Source organism: Myxine glutinosa, chromosome 3 (genome assembly GCF_964187855.1).
Source record: "Myxine glutinosa chromosome 3, kmMyxGlut1.1, whole genome shotgun sequence".
Taxonomy (NCBI): domain Eukaryota; kingdom Metazoa; phylum Chordata; class Myxini; order Myxiniformes; family Myxinidae; genus Myxine; species Myxine glutinosa.
Genome location: NC_136263.1, coordinates 188829739 through 188849091, shown reverse-complemented (window position 1 = coordinate 188849091; position 19353 = coordinate 188829739). Strand labels below are relative to the sequence as shown.

Sequence of the window (19353 nt, the reverse complement as noted above, 5' to 3'; positions counted from 1 at the left end):
GAGTACCCTTGTCCCTCTATACAAGGGGAAAGGTGACCCTCTGGAGTGTGGCTCATACCGAGCGATAAAGTTATTGGAGCATGGAATGAAGGTATTGGAAAGGGTGTTGGAGAGGAGGATAAGGAAGAAGGTGAAGATCGACGAAATGCAGTTTGGATTTATGCCAGGGAAGAGGAACGACAGACGTGCTTTTTATTGTGAGGCATTTGCAGGAGAAGTACATGGAGAGGAGGAAGAAGTTGTTTCTTGGGTTTGTTGATCTGGAGAAAGCATTCGATAGGGTTCCACGCAAAGTATTGACATGGGCATTGAGTAAGTTGGGATTGGAGGAATGATTTGTCAGAGTAGTGATGGCAATGTACAAAAGAGCACAGTTATAAGGACGAAGGACGGGAACAGTGGTGAGTTTGAGGTGAAGGTGGGAGTGCATCAGGGGTCGGTACTAAGTCCACTACTATTTGTAGCTGTGATGTTAGTGCTGGCTCAGAACGTAAAGGAGGGTTTACCGTGGGAGTTGTATGCCGATGATCTGGTGTTGATTGCGGAAAGTATGGATGGACTGAAGGACAAGATGAACAAGTGGAAGGAATGTATGGAGACAAAAGGTCTGAAAGTGAATATCGGAAAGACGAAGGTGATGGCAAGTGGTAAAGCATGTGGTGAGGTGGAAAGAACTGGGAAGTGGCTATGTGCTGTGTGCAGGAAGGGTGTCGGAGTGAACTCCACTCAATGTACAATGTGCGCTGAGTGGGTTCATCAAAAATGTAGTGGTCTGAGAGGGTCATTAACCAGTGTGGCAGCTACATTCAAATGTAAGGTGTGCACAGAGGGAGCTGCAGATGGAGGAAATGTTGAGTTGGATCTTGGAGACAGCATGAAGCTGGAAGGTGTGAAAACATTTTGCTACCTCGGAGACATGCTGAATGGAGAAGGTGGATCAGACTCTGCAACGGTTGCTCGAGTGAGATGTGCATGGAAGAAGTTTCGGGAACTGAGTGGCGTGCTGATGAGGAGGGGAGTGTCGTTGAGGCTGAAGGGAAAGGTGTATGCTGCATGTGTGAGAAGTGTTATGATTTATGGGAGTGAGACATGGGTAATAAACGTAGAGCAGCAACAAAGGCTGGAAAGCATGGAAATGCGAATTGTTCGGTGGATGTGCAGAGTATCGTTGAGAGAGAGAGGAAGACAAATGATGAATTGCGAAAGATGTTGGGAATAGAGCATGTGATGGATGCTGTGAAGAGAAATAGGTTGAGATGGTTTGGTCATGTGTTGAGGAAGGATGAAAGTGACTGGTTGAAAAGAGTGATGGAAATGAATGTAGAAGGAAGTAGCGGACGGGGAAGACCGAGAAAGACTTGGCTGAAGATGGTGGAAGAAGAAATGCGGGCAAGGGGGTTAACAAAGAGAGATGGAGAAGATTGTCATGGGGACCGCAAGGCTAACCCCCGCTTTAGCAGGGAAAATGGCCTTAAAATGCATGTTGTTTTGTTGTTGAACTACTTTATGGAAATGGTTCGATCATATTCTCTCGCAATCCTTTCCACCCCCACTAACCCAACCTTCATACCTGCAGCTTATTGTATTGCCTCCATCTCTCCTTTCTTTTTCATGCTTGTTCATTCCCTTTGAGTAGTGTTGTCCAACTATCCATCCCCCAACCTTTCCCCTCCTATGCCTTCCTGCTGCCAATACATTGCGTTTTTACCCTATGTTACCTGTCTGGGTAGCAGGGTAGCTGTTTTTAGCTACCTCAGGGTAAACCTATGCCTCAGATCAAACCAATGCATGCAGGGTGGCTACCTCAGGGAGTGATTCTTCTGCTGTATGCAAGTCCCAGGATCAACTGGTTCTGGCGGACAGTACCTAGTATGGGCTCCTTGTCCAGGGTAATGGATCCCCACTGCCTTGTGGGGGAAGCCTGTTTCGGCTAAGGTCATGCGGACACTCAGATATCAAACCTTACCTGTAGGTCAGCCTGGGCAGCACTACATCCTGGAGAAATGTGTCCATGAATGTCAGTGGTGGCACCAATTTAGGCATCACTGCACAGCATCTGCAGACAGCGTTGTCCACTTTGGACATCAAGGGCAGCCATCATACCGATGACCTGAACAGTCTGCTGCGCCTATGTGCCCCCCAAAGCCCTCTCCCTCCCACAGTTCTCTCGATGTCTCCATGTCTCTCGGTCCCTGCTCTCAAATGTTGTGTTTGTGTCCTTCCCCCTCTCTCCCCATCTTGTCTACCGCTCCCGATGTTATTTGTTTTGTGTGTCTGTTTGTCTTTCTGTGTGATTAATGTTCGCTCTTTCACGAGCCTCGATCTTGTATACAAAAAAAAAAAGAAAAAAAAAGACCATGTTGCATTTACTGCACCTGCAACCAACAATGTTCATCGGAATAGAGAGTGGGAGAGGTGTGGATAGCACATACCTTTATCACTTTAATCGCTTCTCTGTGCATGTTTTTTCCCCTTCATTGGCATGCTTACCTGCTCACCACCCATTTTCACCCAAGTCCTGTGGCAAGGGAGGAATGATGTCCATGGATACCAAAGGCAGAGGATGGTGCAGAGGATGATAGGCAGAGGATGATGCTGGGAGACCCTAATCACAAGTCCACATGCATGCCCGTTTAAGTGTGATGGTTGTTTCGTCATTGACCATGAGCAACAGTGACATTCCATTCGTATCCTGCTTGGGCATCAGGGCAGCCCACTTCAGGGGTAGCACTGCTCTCTCCACATGGAACATGAAGAAGGGGATATAAAAAGTTCTCCAAAGAAAGCTTGCTTCACTTAGGCTTACCTGCCTACTGCAGCAGATTGGTCATCCAGTTCTGCGGTCGAGAAACAACAAATAAAAATAAATTGATAAACAACAAGAAGTCTAACAAATGTAACACCAAGGCGCTCAATTTTGGTGCCTGGAATGTGGGCATGCTGCAAGACAACGCCACCTGCCTCGAATGTCAAATGGCAATTATTGGCCGAGAATTGGTGCGATGTGGGATAGGCATTGCAGCACTCAGTGAGACCCGTCTCTACCTGGTATATCCCATCTTGAGGAACGAAGCTCCGGTTGAGTTCCATTGGAGCGGCAAGCCACAGTGAAAGTTGTCAGGCAGGTGTTAGTTTTGTGATTAAAACCAAACACAAACTTAAATTATTAGCGATTAAAAAAGCGATTAAAAACAAACCTTCGAGATGCTGTCCCAACTGGTATTGGTGAACGTCTCATGACTGTGCGATTCAAACTCGACTTAACTCCGTGCATGCGGCTCATCTTTGCTGGATTGACGACAGAGGCTCAGCAAGCAAACACTCTTACCTTCAACTTAAGAGATTTGCACAATCAGGGCTATGTTCCATGAAAGATAACTGGTGGACAGCAAGAGTGGAAGAAATTCAGGAGGCAGTCGATACAAATAATTCCAGGTGCTTCTTTACAGGTCTAAAGGTTAAAGGAAGAATGAAGGCCTTATTCTTGTGCTATCGCAGCACTCCGCAGCTCAGATGGTCAGTACCTTATCGCAGATCCAAACAAGATCCTGGAGCGCTATGCCGAACACTAAGGGTGACTGCAATTGCCCCTCCTCCATCTAGGACGCGGCCATTGACTCTTCCCAAGCAGCCTGTATTATAAGACCTTGCCCATCATCTGACTAAAATAGAGACGATCAATGCTATTAAAGAGACGTCATCTGGAAAGGCCCCTGGAGATTATGGTAACCCCTCCAAGGTTTTCAAGTTTGGCGATACCAAACTCCTCACCCGACTGACCCAAGTTTACAATACCATCTGGAGTGAGGAGTCAGTACTTAAGGTCTTCAAAGATGCCACAATTGTTCCCCTTTACAAATACAAAGGTGATAGGTCATGGTCGACGACTACCGTGGCGTGCGTGGCCCTACTATCTAATGCTGTGAAAATACTTGCCTACATCATTCTTAATCGCATGTCTCCAACAATTGTCAACAGCATCACTCCAAAAAACCAATGTGGTTTTTGTGCTGGGCATGGCATGACTAATATGATGTTCTCTGCTCGTCAACTTAAGGAAAAGAGCAGAGAACAGCATTTTGATCTTTGTCGACCTTACGAAAGCGTTTTTGATCGGCTACAGTAAAAGTCGGCTGTCCCAATAAGTTGATCAACATCATCAGATCCTTCCACGATGGCATGTTTGCTTTTTCGGAGGGAAAGTGGATGCACTTCCAAGCCATTTCCCGTTCCCAATGGCACAAACCAAGGCTATGTTATCGCTCCCCTATTATTTAGCATTGTCTTTTCCTCTGATTCATGATGCCTTCGAAGATTGCAACCGGGGCATGAGCTAGTTTTGCACCGACAGTAGTGTCTATAAATTTGCAGCATCTGCAGACCAAGTCTGGAATCTCAGGAATGTTGCTCCATGATCTATCTTTTGCCAATGACTGCGCACTCTTCAGTCATAATCTTGAAGATATGCAATTGTCACCTCCTTTGCGCAATCTGCTCATCGCTATGGCCTTACAATTAGCCTCAAGAAGACTGAGGCTATGCTTTAGCCGAGACCAGAAGGTGCGTATACCGTCCCATCCATTACCATCAATGACACGCCACTCAAAGATGTAGATAAGTTCTGCTACCTTGGAGGTGTCCTCTCTCAAAATGCAATGATTGACGTCGAAGTAACATCAAGACTCAGTAAAGTATGTGTCCTTTCGAAGATTGACAACACTGCCTTTCGCATGAACGTGGCATTCGCCTGGATACCAAGATCAGTGTCTATCGTGCTGTTTTATCGATACTCCTGTACGGATGCGAATCCTGGACACCCTATTGTTGCCATATCAAACTCCTTGATCAATTCTATATGCGATGCCTTAAGATTGTTGGCATCACCTGGCAGGACAGAATACCTAACACCTCAATCCTAGACCATTGTCGTATTCCAGGAATTGAGCATTTCATAATGCAAGCTTTGCTGGTCAGGACACCTCACATGCATGGAAGACCATAGAATCCCAAGAGCAAAGGCCTGGACCATTAGTGAGCAAAGGCCTGGACCACTTTGAATGTGGGAGACTTGCTCTTGAGAGACAGCGGAGGCAAGAAAGGAAAATCTGCCAACATCCATATCTGCAAGGACCTGTCGCATGGTTTGTTTGGGTAATGGAAATCCTGGAAAGTCATGGAATGAAACAAAATGCTTTTCCAGTCCTGGAAAGTCAAGGAATTTCACCGACAGTCCTGAAAACTCGTGGAAATTGAAAGCAATTATGTTTTCTGTTTTCAGAATGACTTGCGTTCCTGAGAGTTGTTTCTAAGTCTTTTGTTCCATACACGAACACAATTTCCCATTGACACGTCGTGAAACTGCAGCTCAGGATAGCTCGACGAATGTTCTCGCAGAACCACACCAGCCATTTCTCTTGCAGTAAAGCGATCTGTCTCTCTTTGGGGTTTGATATCTGGCTGCTTTGTTCTTTTCAGGCCTTCTGTATCCAGCCCAATACATTGTCATGTTAGCAGTCACCTAATCTGTTCAAATGAATCAGGATTGTGGTCGACTTTAAATCGTTGATAATTTGCATAATCTTGCTGATGTTTTTGAGGTAGGGGGTGAATAATATATGCCTGTGTGTGGCGTCATGGAAAAATCAGTCGAAGGTCATGGAAAAGTCATGGATTTTCAGACAACCAAAAGGATACGAACCCTGAATCTATACCTGCGATGTTTGTTGTAGATGTTGTGGGACCCACATTGGACTAAACAGCCATCGCACAATGCGCACAGATTAGTGAGCACGCCAATGAAGGGAAGAGATTCATCGAAAGCGGCGACTCACACCATCATCATTAATATCCCATCGTGTTATTGATCAAAATGTTGTGATTAACCTGGCTACTTTTATGCTGCTGCTTTTTGTGTGGGCTCGTTATTTTATACCGAAATTACGTCACAACCACTGCTAAATGACATTCCGTGTTTTTGTAAACATCTGGACAATTGGGCAATTAAAAAGTCCATTTTTTGAGACATCAGCAGTCATGAAATACCCACGCCACTGTAATGGCCAGGGGCGTCATGACGGTGACGGGGGGGGGGGGGGGTGCGGAGGGAGGGGGAAGGGTGTGCTGCCTGGGGTCCGTTAAGGGGTGATGTGGAACTGATTCAATGGCCAATGTGGGTCGAGTTCAGAATGTTTAATTGGAGAGTCGATCAGATATCAAAGCAATTACAAAGGACCAACCCACAGCAAATACAAGACTAACATTTATAAAAGAAACAGCACAATAATTACAACGATCAGGACAACAGAACGCTCTGATTATAATCTCTGAAATGTTCCTCGAGTTCAGCTTTATATAGGAGTTTTCACAACACAATGGTATAGTATGCAGGTGTGGGGTGAGGGAAATAGGGTATAAGCCACCCTATCTACTCAAGGTGATGTCTTGCGTCAAAAGATCGAGAGAGAACTGTGTGAGGATGCAAGACGTCAGAGAGCGGAGGGGTGTTGTCTGAACCCTGGACAATCCTTTATTCATGATGTCTTACTCTTAGTACACTCCATGCGAATTATCCATTGGGCCAGAGGTTGTTTGTCTTTTGCCGGCACAAATGCCATTGAGCATTGTGCTGTGGTGTCTTTGTCTGACATTCCCCTGTATCTCTTGTAGACACTGTGGCCCCTTTGCATTTATTTTATTATCCCACTGTCCTTTTGACATACATATGTAGTCTTAGTTTATAGAGAATATATATCCTTATCTTAATAGTTATAAGTACTATTAACTTCATTTATATGATATAAAGAGGGATAAACGCAAATATAGCTTTTTACACCGTTAAAGCAGTGAGCACTCAGTCTGTGTTTTGCAGCTGCAGGCATTATCAAAACATCCTCAAGGCCAGGTGGATGCCACCCTGTCTTTGAGCACACCAGTGGCTTGTAAACCATAATCTTGTGGCATTTCTTAGCCAGCTTGATTTGAAGTACAAGTTTTGCTTCATTCGATTTCAGAATTAATTAATTCTTCCACAGGGGCCCGAAGCTCCTCCCGTAATTTTTTTTTTTTAAACGGTACATTGAAACCCCTCATCGGCTCTTCCTCATTTCCTTATCGTTGCATTTAAACCCAGAATCTGATTTTGCTTTTCTTGCCGGCAACAAAACAGCATTTACCACTGTTCATGGTACAGTTTCAAACTTTACAGAAAATGTTTATTAACCAGAAATGTGTGTTACAAAGAGATGGGTTTGTATCCCTTTTGTTCAAAAAACATGAGTAACCATCTTCGCACGTATTTGTTTTGCCGATCTTAGGGAGAAAGTGTTCAACTGTCGAGGGTGCGAGTTGACTCGATCGGTCCAAACGTCCAGCTATCTCATTTTCGATCATATGGCTAAATAAAAGTGACCATTTGTTTAAAAAGTTTTTTGTTTTTCATTAAAGAAAGTTCCTTAAGTTATGAAAGGGAGAAAGGGTGGGTGTGGGTCCCTGAGGTTGTTTACCTCGGGGCCCGTGCTGGTTCTCAATGGGCCTGGTAATGTCCAATCATGTTATGAAATCCTTTGTAAATTGGGCACACTCATTTCTTGTTGTTTATGCCTCAACGTTGTTGCAACAGTATTGCCATGTTTGTATATTAGTAGATCATTACCAAAAAAACAATATTTAACAAAAAAAAACAAAGCAAAACTCAAGAGGTGACAGAACTGGTTACAACTTTTTTGTAGCTATGGAAGCAAATCCTTGTGCTCATGATTGTCTCGCACTCCTCTGAATTTGTAGATGAGTCGCTGAACCCTTTCTGGCCGACGCTGCAATGCCTCATGGTCATGCTGGACCGATTGGGAGAGAAACTGTGGACCGACCGGAATTTGGATCCCATGCATGTCTTTCAGAGGGTTACAAACAGCCCCAGCTATAAGAGAGAAGTAGAGATGGCTTTAACTATCAGGTATGACTTGACGAAGAACTCGTGATCTAAAGTATAGTACATTGTACTTGCAAGTGCTTTTGAAAAAAATAAAAATCTTTAATTTCTCCCTTCAGTCCCCTCCAACTTGTGCTTTTGTTCCCTCTGTTTACTGTTTGACTTTAGAGTAAAGCATGAAGCTGATTTTGCTGCCACTTGCAGCAAGAATGTGTGTTCAGTTGATGCCACTGTTGGTAGGAATGATCTTTCTTCACCACTTGTAAGTTGCAGCTTTTACTCTTTAATCTTTCAACTCCACTGCTTTGAAAGTGAAAGTAGACTGAAAACTTATTCTGAAATTGCATTTGTGTTAATCCATCCATCTATTTTTTACCCTTGCAAGAGGAGAGGTTATTGCATTTGAGTCCGTTGTGTTATTAACAACATGTCAATATGCCAAACAGCTCGTAAATCGGGTGTTATCAATTGTAGTTTGCATTGAAACTCAGAAACAACATACCTTTCTCAAGCACACCCGGTTCATATTAATTAATCAATTGCTTTGGAAACAGCCACGAGGACAAAGGAAAACACAATCGCTCATAATGTACCCTATTTCCTGGCAAAGTATGTCTTGACGTCATACGTTCCTGGTGTTGGAGAATTCATTAATTTAGCCTTGAATGATACTCATTGACTCATTGACTCAATAATTAAGGTCCAAAGTTGTTTCAGAAGTACAATCGGCTGATTTTAATAGAACGTGGGAGTTCTCAATTCACTTTTACAAACGGTATTACAAAACACTCACTTAAATTCAAAGTAACACATACATGAACAAAATAAAATCACCACGCAGGCTCGGCACGCTACATTCAATACAGGCAACTGGACTGAAAAACTCTACGACTTTCTGTTACACGGCTATTTATGGTCGAAAATTAAAGCGTGAGAGGGTCAGAGAGGAGAGATAACATTTCAGCATTGCAGTCATTTGTGATTTTGGCATTTGGTGGATCCATCCATGGCAGGCAGCTCCTCCAGGTTGTTATCTGTTTCTTTTCGGCCAAGAGTGTCAGATAATGATTTAAAGTCAAACAAGTACACATACATTCAAAGTACACCGCCCCCATGCCAAATAATTAAATATCCTACAGCGCGGCATTGCCGGGGCGCCTCTGGCGCCCGGCAATACCGCAGTGCAGCTCATCGAGGCTGCTTTGGGAGGGAGAGGTGTACACTAATTCATTGATTAATTGTATAATTAAAATCAATAAAAGATTATCACAAATTATTTTCTTAATCAATTGGCTCAGAGCATAACTAAACCACTTGTGCTTCATCCGAAGATGTATCTTTTAGAAATTTAATTAAATAAGTCATTAATAAAAAATTAAATAATTAATCAATTCACCAATAAATAATTAATCAATTAAATGATTAATCAATAAATCAAAAATATCCTTGATAGCCACATCACTTGGTCACTGTCATGTCCAAATATTAGCTTCCCAGCTCAAAAGGTGCCTGAGATATTGGCCAAATGAGAAAGAAAATAAATAAATGATTAATAATGAAAATAAATAAATAATAATCATTAAAAAATTAAATTGTTAATCAATTCGGTCACAGAACACATAAACCACCACCATTTCATCAGAATCTGTAACTGAAAAAAAAATTTTTTTTTAGTAATGAATCGAATAATTAAATAATTACTCGATTAATTGATTAATTGATTAATCAATAAATCAAAAATATCCTTGATAGCCACATCACTTGGTCACTCATGTCCAAATATTAGCTTCCGAGCTCAAAAGGTGCCTGAGATATTGGCCAAATGAGAAAGAAAATAAATAAATGATTAATTATGATAATAAATAAATAATAATCATAAAAAAATTAAATTATTAATCAATTCGGTCAGAGAACACATAAACCACCACCATTTCATCAGAATCTGCAACTTAAAAAAAAAATTTTTTTTAGTCATTAATCGAATAATTAAATAATTAATCGATTAATTGATTGATTCATTAATAAATCAAAAATAGCCTTTGCAGCCAAATCACCTGGTCATTGGCATGTCCAAATATCAGCTTCCTAACTCAAAAGGTGCCTGAGTTAATGGTCAGAAGAGAAAGGAAATTTAATTAATTAAATAAGTGCTTAATTAATCGCTAATAATTAAATAACTCCTCAATTAATTGATTAATCAAAAAACAAAAAATATCGTTTTTGACAAAGGACTTGCTCACTACTGTGCCGAAATTTCAGCTTCCAAGCTCAAAGGATGGCTGAGATATCGTCCGGACAAACAAACAAGAAAGCAAGAAAGCAAGAAAGAAAACAACCAGAGTGAAAACTGAGTACTCCCTTTCAGCGTGCGTCACTGCCGAGCCCCCTTCGGTGCCCAGCAATGACGATTTGCAATGCCTGGAGATGGCATAGGAAAGGTGCGGTGTACAACAGAGATTCTAGCCATCTTGCAATATAAACAGAGCTTACTGCCCCTTTAAGATAACATGCTTAGCGTGAGGAGGACATCTGGTTTGTCCCAATCTCCAGCCTGGAGAAAACAGGGTTACAAGAGTTCAAATAAGAGGGTTACACATTATTGTTACAAGATTCAGTTCTATAGTTTAGATCTTCAATATGTATGTGTATATACGTATTGTATGAAGAGTACATTTATTTGTTATACAATATTTGAATAAAAGGGACCATTTCTTTTTATTCTCTAAACAGGCTGATGACTGCGAGGCTCTGAAACTTGATAACATCTCACAGTTGAAGCTGGACGTTTGCCTCTAAACGCGAGCTCGCTGGCCCTGTCTGGATTTCAGTCTCGGTAAAGGAGCCAAGAATTGTTAGATTTTCACAAGTCAGGAGACGACGATGGTTCACGAGCGAGCGGTATTCAATGACAAAGGACGGACTATAACCGAAACAGGCCCGGGCATCTAGGGCCAGAAATGTCAAAACGAAGGTTACTGATCTTGAAATGAGATAGAAAATAATGTATAATCAGTTATGAGGTTAGTTAGCCACACAATACCGAAAATTCAGTGAAAAATGAATTAAATAAATTTAAAAAGAGAGAGAAAAAAAGAAAAATGAAAAATACAGCTCCTTGGGACTAGACACATGACATTGGCCTAACCAAATATCAAAACCCCTGTCAGATTCCACCAAACTCCTCGGAGAAGATGGAGCTTGAACTCGATTAACCCCGCAAAAGACATCTTTTTTGGGTGTGGCTCCGCCCACTCCAGGCAGGACACAACGAGATCATGATATCAACCTCCCACCCAAGTTTCATCAAGATCGGATGATATCATTGGGTAGTTATGCTGCACACACACACACACACACACACACACACACACACACACACACACACACACACACACACACACACACACACACACACACACACGACGAATATAGTGGTCACTTGATAACTCGTGAACCAATATAATACAATTAACACATTAATATATGCATTTATGAAGCGTACGTGTTTGCAATTAAAATTTAAGTGTTTGCAATGACAAGGTCGAGGCTCCAAGAAATCTACTCTATTTACACAAATTACGTATGCAATTAATTTTTCTTCCACAGGCCTCCCTTTGGTCATACTTGACCACAATATAGAAGCGAAATTAATTGTTTGAGTCACAGGTTGACTCCATTTCGAGGAACAATCGTTCAGAGTTTTTAAACCTGCTTCCACCAATAATTCCTGTTCCTTTTTTTTCGGTCCTTAGGTTAAATTTTTTCAAATTCACCTGAGGGATCCCTGGCCAAATAGTTCTCCATAGATATACCTTATTGTAGTCTGGGCAGGTCTTTGAACAGGTAAATAAAGGTCTACAACGTTGGCCACTTTGCTTCGCCTATTGTCTGGCAGTATCCCTTATTGGTGGTATCAGTGTCCAATGGTTCTTTTGGCTTCTATGTCAGGAGCCATTTAAATAGCGGAGGGAAGTGTGAGAGTGAGATGCCAAATGGAATCAATACAGACCAATCATGCACATCTCCCGAAAGTCTACTCGCGTTTATGGAGGTTTGGGAGATGTAGTTGTGAAGAATTTAGCAGTGACACATTTAGTCACTCGTGCTGGTATGCATTTAATAATGCACAATACAATCAGAATCACAAATAGAATGGTGAAAATGAATTTCATAATAGACTTACCCCAGCCTCCAAAAGTATTTCCGAGAATTTTCACGACTTAGAGGTCGAAAATAGCTAACTAATGCTTTTTTGGGGGGGTTAAAACTATACTCAAATTCATTACATTTATACCCTCTTTTCCCAACCTTGTACACCTGGCATCATTATCTCCTTCGATGACACTACTGTTCGCATACTTGGGAAACGACTACATAATTTATCCCACCCAAAAGGAACTACCTCCAATGTGTACATTTCCAATAATTACTCTCATTTGCTATATGAATGAGCTCTTGTGTGGGCTAAATACAACAACAACAACATGCATTTTAAAGGCCATTTTCCCTGCTAGAGCGGGGGTTAGCCTTGCGGTCCCCATGACAATCTTCTCCATTTTGCCCTATTTTCTGCATCTCACCTTGTTAACCCCCTTGCCCGCATTTCTTCTTCCACCATCTTTAGCCAAGTCTTTCTCGGTCTTCCCCGTCTTCTACTTCCTTCCACATTCATTTCCATCACTCTTCTCAACCAGTCACTTTCATCCTTCCTCAACACATGACCAAACCATCTCAACCTGTTCCTCTTCACAGCATCAATCACAGGCTCTATTCCCATCATCTTTCGCAATTCATCATTTGTCTTCCTCTCTCTCAACGATACTCCGCACATCCGTCGAACCATTCGCATTTCCACCCTTTCCAACCTTCGTTGCTGCTCTACGTTCATTACCCATGTCTCGCTCCCATAAATCATAACACTTCTCACACATGCAGCATACACCTTTCCCTTCAGCTTCAACGACACTCCCCTCATCATCAGCACGCCACTCAATTCCCGAAACTTCTTCCATGCACATCTCACTCGAGCAACCGTTGCCGAGTCTGATCCACCTTCTCCATTCAGCATGTCTCCGAGGTAGCAAAATGTTTTCACACCTTCCAGCTTCACGCCGTCTCCAAGATCCAACTCAACATTTCCTCCATCTGCAGCTCCCTCTGTGCACACCTTACATTTGAATGTAGCTGCCACACTGGTTAATGACCCTCTCAGACCACTACATTTTTGATGAACCCACTCAGCGCACATTGTACACTGAATGGAGTTCACTCCGACACCCTTCCTACACACAGCACAGGGCCACTTCCCAGTTCTTTCCACCTCACCACATGCTTTACCACTTGCCATCACCTTCGTCTTTCCGATATTCACCTTCAGACCTTTTGGCTCCATACATTCCTTCCACGTGTTCATCTTTTCCTTCACTCCATCCATACTTTCCGCAATCAACACCAGATCATCTGCATACAACAACTCACACGGTAAACCCTCCTTTACGTTCTGAGCCAGCACCTCCATCACAGCTACAAATAGTAGTGGACTTAGTACCGACCCCTGATGCACTCCCACCTTCACCTCAAACTCACCACTGTTCCCGTCCTTCGTCCTTACAGCTGTGCGCGCTCTTTTGTACATTGCCATCACTACTCTGATCAAGCATTCCTCCACTCCTAACTTCCTCAATGCCCATGTCAATACTTTGCGTGGAACCCGATCGAATGCTTTCTCCAGATTGTTACGTGGTCCTCCCGGTGACTACCTGGTCTCGGTGACCCCCGGACCGTGAGAGGAACTCCGCCAGAAAGATCTATTATTTATGCGCTTTCGTAACGCAATCAATATGAATTCCAATCGATAAGAAACCCCACACCAAGGATCCGGAATAATCAATGACATATTCCCCGAGCAATCAACAACCATCAACAATCAGCAATCAATACTACAAAGATGTAAACTCATCTACCGTAACTCTAAGATGGCCATCTTATACATTCCTCACGTGAGCCCCACTCCCGACTCCCTCCATGGTCAATGTCTCTCACAATGTCTCCGTACTCCTGTAGTTCGATCTCCGCACGTGGGCGGTTGAACGGACCCTTCCTGACGTGCTTCCACCGGGCACGTCCCGTACCGGGAACAGCTGCTGCCGCGGACACCTCCTCGGCAGCCCACCGAGGTCGGTGCTCGTGATCGCGGCTTCGGGGCTCGCCAAGGGTGCGAGACCCAAGGCGCCTGCCGTGCGCGTCCTTGTAGACGGTGAGGCGAACTGTGCCGGACGCTTGGTTCCATGTACGAACCCACGGCGACTTGACGTGTAAAAGGGTAGGTACACGTCCCGGTAACTCCTCTCGCCAGACGGGCTTTTAAACGCAGCTTTCCCCACGCTGCTCCATATCGATACCGCTCTTCTCGGCGCTGGGCGAGGAAGAAGAACATCGCCGCTTCTCCCGGACCTCGTGTCTTTTCTTCTTCCGTTTCCGGTCTCCTTTTCCCCAGAAGGGCTCCCGACCCTCTAATCACAACAACCTTTAATCGACTACACATTAATAAGCAAAGACCTGAATAGTAATTCGCATACATCCACATAAATCCGTAACACTCCCCCCCTTCAAGAAAGAAAGTTTGAACCCAGCGAAAACTTTCTTTGCCAGCCAACTTTGATAAAGCAATCAGATAACTCACCCCCCCCCCCCCCCCCCCCAAATCTTCAGTTCCCCCCGGGCACAGTCATCACTTAAAAATAAAGCAACAAAATTTCACACAATCCCCTAGATTAATTCCCTCTGGACCAAGCGTCAACCACTTCTAGTTTCTCTTGAATGACGGTTAAGAGGTGGTGACCAAAGCCCCCAAATTTAAACCTCTCTATAGCACCTTTTCGGGAGGCCCAGCGGAGTATTCCCTACATGGACGCCTTAAGGAATGTGGAGTTCACGGTTAGTCCGGGGAGGAAAGTTCATTACATGGACGCCTTTAAGAACGTGGCGTTCACGGTTAGTCCGTGTAGGAGCCCCGGCTCGGCGGCTCCACCGTATATAGGGCTTCAACTTCTCCAGACTCCTAACAGTTACGGTGGGACCCCTTGTCCCAGCCGTTACCTGACTGGCGGTCTCCTTCTCGGCCAGTGCTCTGACATTCATTCTTTCGGGAGGTGCCGTAACTCTGGGAGCCTCCATAGTAATATCGGCTGCTGCCCACACCAAAACTACCGCCAAGTGGTCCTCTTCTGTAGACCTCTCGACGCCTACGAAATGCCTTCCCTACTGTTATGGTCCGACCTTCCAAATCCTTACCATTCCAATTCTTCTCTGCCTCCCTGGCGTCTCTTGTGCTTGCAAACGTGACAAAGCCGAACCCTCATGACCGTTGCGTTTCCCTGTCTTTGACCACCCGCACTTCCACCAGCGGCCCATATCTGTTGAAGACAGAGGTCAGAACTTCTTCCTCTGTGTTGAAGTTCAGTCCCCCTACAAATAACTTGGAACTTTTGTCGCCATCCCGAGCTGGTGTGGTGTTATTTTCCCTGCTGTGCTCTTTACCAACCCTCGGGTTACCATAAATTTGCCCCCCGGCCAAATCATTCCCAATAATCACAGATACTCCCTCTACAGGAAGCGTGGCTTGTAAACCGACGGTGACCGGTCCTGACACAAAATCGGATTCCAAATGGATGACATGAAGTGGGGCACTAACACAGCCACCGATCCCTTGTAACCGAACACTATCACCAGTTGCGGTACTCTTTGACAATGGCAAAATGCCTTCAAGCATTAAGGATTGATGGGCTCCTGTGTCCCTCAAAACCCTAACCGGTCTTGGGTTAGTCAAGTCTCCCTTGAGTGAGACCAACCCCTCATAAATAAATGGTTGGTAACTCTTCTGTGGGCGATTTCTTACGCTTGCCATCGCATTCGGAGTGGTAATAGTCGGACTCCGCTCTGGGTTTTCCCTTTTCATGAGGTAACAACTGGACATCAAGTGTCCAGGTTTCTTGCAAAAAGCGCAAGTCGGCCCGGAGGAAAAACTCGTGGTCTGCCTCGGGCCCCCAGAAAAATAAGTTTGTCTTGGGCCCGTAGCCCCCTGATTTCGAACAGTTCGGGTATCAGCGTTGTCCCCATATTCATCTCGAGGCCGCCGCCATGTATTGTCGTTCTCCGCACCTGCTGTTCCACCCCTCCCCTGCGGAGATCAAGGCGAGGAGTTAGGTTCGTGGACCCCTATCCGGTGTGTTAAGGCATAATCATCTGCCATGGTGGCTGCGTCCCACAACTTCGGTACTTTCTTTTCCTGCAGGTACACTTTGATGTCCTCGTGGACACACTGTTGAAATTCCTCCACCAGCATCAGGTCACGCAATGCTTCGAAGTCGTTCCCGACTCCTTTTGACTCACACCACCGATCAAACATATTTTCTTTCACTCTAGCAAACTCCACATGGGTCTCACTCTCCCTCTTCCTGGCATTCCTGAATTTTTGCCGGTAAGCTTCCGGAACCAACTCATAGGCTTTGAGGATGTGCTTCTTCAATACCTCATAATCTGCACATTGGTCCATTGGTAGCGCCGAATAAATCTCTTGAGCTTTTCCCACCAGCACACTTTGCACTAGTATGGTCCAGGCCTCCTCCGGCCAGTTTAACTGTCGAGCCACTTTCTCAAAGTGTGGAAACAATTTAGCGACTTCCTTTTCACTGAAGGGTGGAACCAGCCTCACATGTCTGCCCACATCGCAGGTTTTCTGGCTAGGTGTCGACCCCGTCAGCAAGGGTGGTACCTCTCCCCGTTCTCTCATTAACTCCAGCTCCTTGAATTTAATTTCTTGCTGAAGCGCCAGATCACGTTCCTTCAACTCCCTTTCGGCTTTTCTCTCCTCTGCTTCGAGTTCCCTGGCAGCTCTCCTCTCCTCTGCTTTTCTCCCTTCTAACCTTTCCTGGAGTTCTCGTTCCACTCTCCTTTCCTCTGCTTGTTTCTCTTCTCTCCTCTCTTCTGCTTTCCTTTCTTCTTCTGCTCTTTCCTTTTCTGCTTTCCTTTCTTCTTCTGCTAACCTTTCCTGGAGTTCTCGTTCCACTCTCCTTTCCTCTGCTTGTTTCTCTTCTCTCCTCTCTTCTGCTTTCCTTTCTTCTTCTGCTCTTTCCTTTTCTGCTTTCCTTTCTTCTTCTTTGATCCGTTCCTGGCTCCGTAATTGCAACTCCAGTTTCCGGAGCTCAACGTCCTCTGGTTCTTCGGGTAGCCACTGCCAGGCTAACTTGTCCCATGTTCCTAATCCCACCATAGACTGTATCACCGTGGTCTGCAACTCTGCCTTCCTCAAATTAGTTCGGACCTCCAAGTTAAAATGTTTGGCCAATTTCAAGAGGTCCGACTTTAGTAACGCTCGGAACTGTGCCTCACTCGGGGTTACCGCAAAGTTCTGTGCCACAAACGCCATGGTGCCTATCGTTAACACCTGTTAACCTTCACCCAAGACTTTACCCCCAATTTCCCCAAAAATTTACCAATTAATACTTAATTAATAAATTTTAATTAATAAAAATATTATTTTATTATTTTATACAATTTTAGATCCCGGACGTAGACCCAATTGCGAATCCGCAAATCGTAATTTGGACGAGCCCCCAATTCTGTTACGTGGTCCTCCCGGTGACTACCTGGTCTCGGTGACCCCCGGACCGTGAGAGGAACTCCGCCAGAAAGATCTATTATTTATGCGCTTTCATAACGCAATCAATATGAATTCCAATCAATAAGAAACCCCACACCAAGGATCCGGAATAATCAATGACATATTCTCCGAGCAATCAACAATTAGCAATCAATATTACAAAGATGTAAACTCATCTACAATAACTCTAAGATGGCCATCTTATACATTCCTCACGTGAGCCCCACTCCCGACTCCCTCCATGGTCAATGTCTCTCACAATGTCTCCGTACTCCTGTAGTTCGATCTCCGCACGTGGGCGGTTGAACGGACCCTTCCTGATGTGCTTCCACCGGGCACGTCCCGTACCGGGAACAGCTGCTGCCGCGGACACCTCCTCGGCAGCCCACCGAGGTCGGTGCTCGTGATCGCGGCTTCGGGGCTCGCCAAGCGTGCGAGGCCCAAGGCGCCTGCCGTGCGCGTCCTTGTAGACGGTGAGGCGAACTGTGCCGGACGCTTGGTTCCGTGCACGAACCCATGGCGACTTGACGTGTAAAAGGGTAGGTACACGTCCCGGTAACTCCTCTCGCCAGACGGGCTTTTAAACGCAGCTTTCCCCACGCTGCTCCATATCGATACCGCTCTTCTCGGCGCTGGGCGAGGAAGAAGAACATCGCCGCTTCTCCCGGACCTCGTGTCTTTTCTTCTTCCGTTTCCGGTCTCCTTTTCCCCAGAAGGGCTCCCGACCCTTTAATCACAACAACCTTTAATCGACTACACATTAATAAGCAAAGACCTGAATAGTAATTCACATACATCCACATAAATCCGTAACACAGATCAACAAACCCAAGAAACAACTTCTTCCCCTTCTCCATGTACTTCTCCTGCAACTGCCTCACAATGAAAAGCGCGTCTGTCGTTCCTCTTCCTGGCATAAATCCAAACTGCATTTCGTCGATCTTCACTTTCTTCCTTATCCTCCTCTCCAACACCCTTTCCAATACCTTCATTCCATGCTCCAATAACTTTATCGCTCGGTACGAGGGTCACCTTTCCCCTTGTATAGAGGGACGAGGGTACTCAGTTCCCAATCCACTGGAATGCGGCCTTCTTTCACCACCAGATTACAGATCTCTGTCATTCTCTTCACACCCCAACTTCCTGCTGCCTTCAACATATCTCCCACAACTCCCGTCGGCCCTCCCGCTTTTCTACCCTTCATTGCTTTTATCGCTTCCTCAACTTCCTTCTCAGTTATCTTCTCTGCCGGTCCTAAAACTGGGTTACTCTCTATGTTGCCATCCCATTCATTCTCTGTATTCAACAGCATTTCCATATATCTTTTCCATCTTCCTTTAATTCCATCTGGGTCGACAACGATTTGTCCCACTTAATCCTTCAAGCAGCTCACCCCCATCACATCACACCTCTCTTTCGCTATCTGCTTTGCAATCCTGAATACTGCTTTCTGACCCTCTTCCGAATCCAAGCGTTCTCCGAACATTTTCCTACATGCCTCCTGCGCCTTTGCTACCTCTTTCTTTGCAGCCTTCCTGGCTGCCTTATAACTTTCATGCTCTGCTGTTTCTTCTCCCGTACCCTTCGCCTTCTGCCACTCCTTGAACTTCTTCCTCTTCTTGTCAATCCTCTTTCCAACTTCATCATCCCACCACCATGTTTCCGAGTGCCTCGGTGGTCCTTTTGTCCATCCACATACCTCACCAACGGCTCCCAACAGACTAGCTTTCATTGACATCCAACCACTTTGAAGCTCAACCACATC

General features: G+C 44.8%; 1 protein-coding gene across 1 annotated transcript in view; it reads left to right on the top strand.

Moving 5' to 3' along the window:
• Positions 1 to 19353, top strand: part of LOC137422956 (uncharacterized) — a 243066-nt gene that overhangs the window by 112790 nt on the left and 110923 nt on the right. Inside the window, exons 7-8 of the mRNA XM_078773645.1 lie at positions 7783 to 7951; positions 8096 to 8189. Coding sequence (XP_078629771.1) covers positions 7783 to 7951; positions 8096 to 8189 — 263 coding nt within the window. The remainder of the gene's footprint in view (positions 1 to 7782; positions 7952 to 8095; positions 8190 to 19353) is intronic.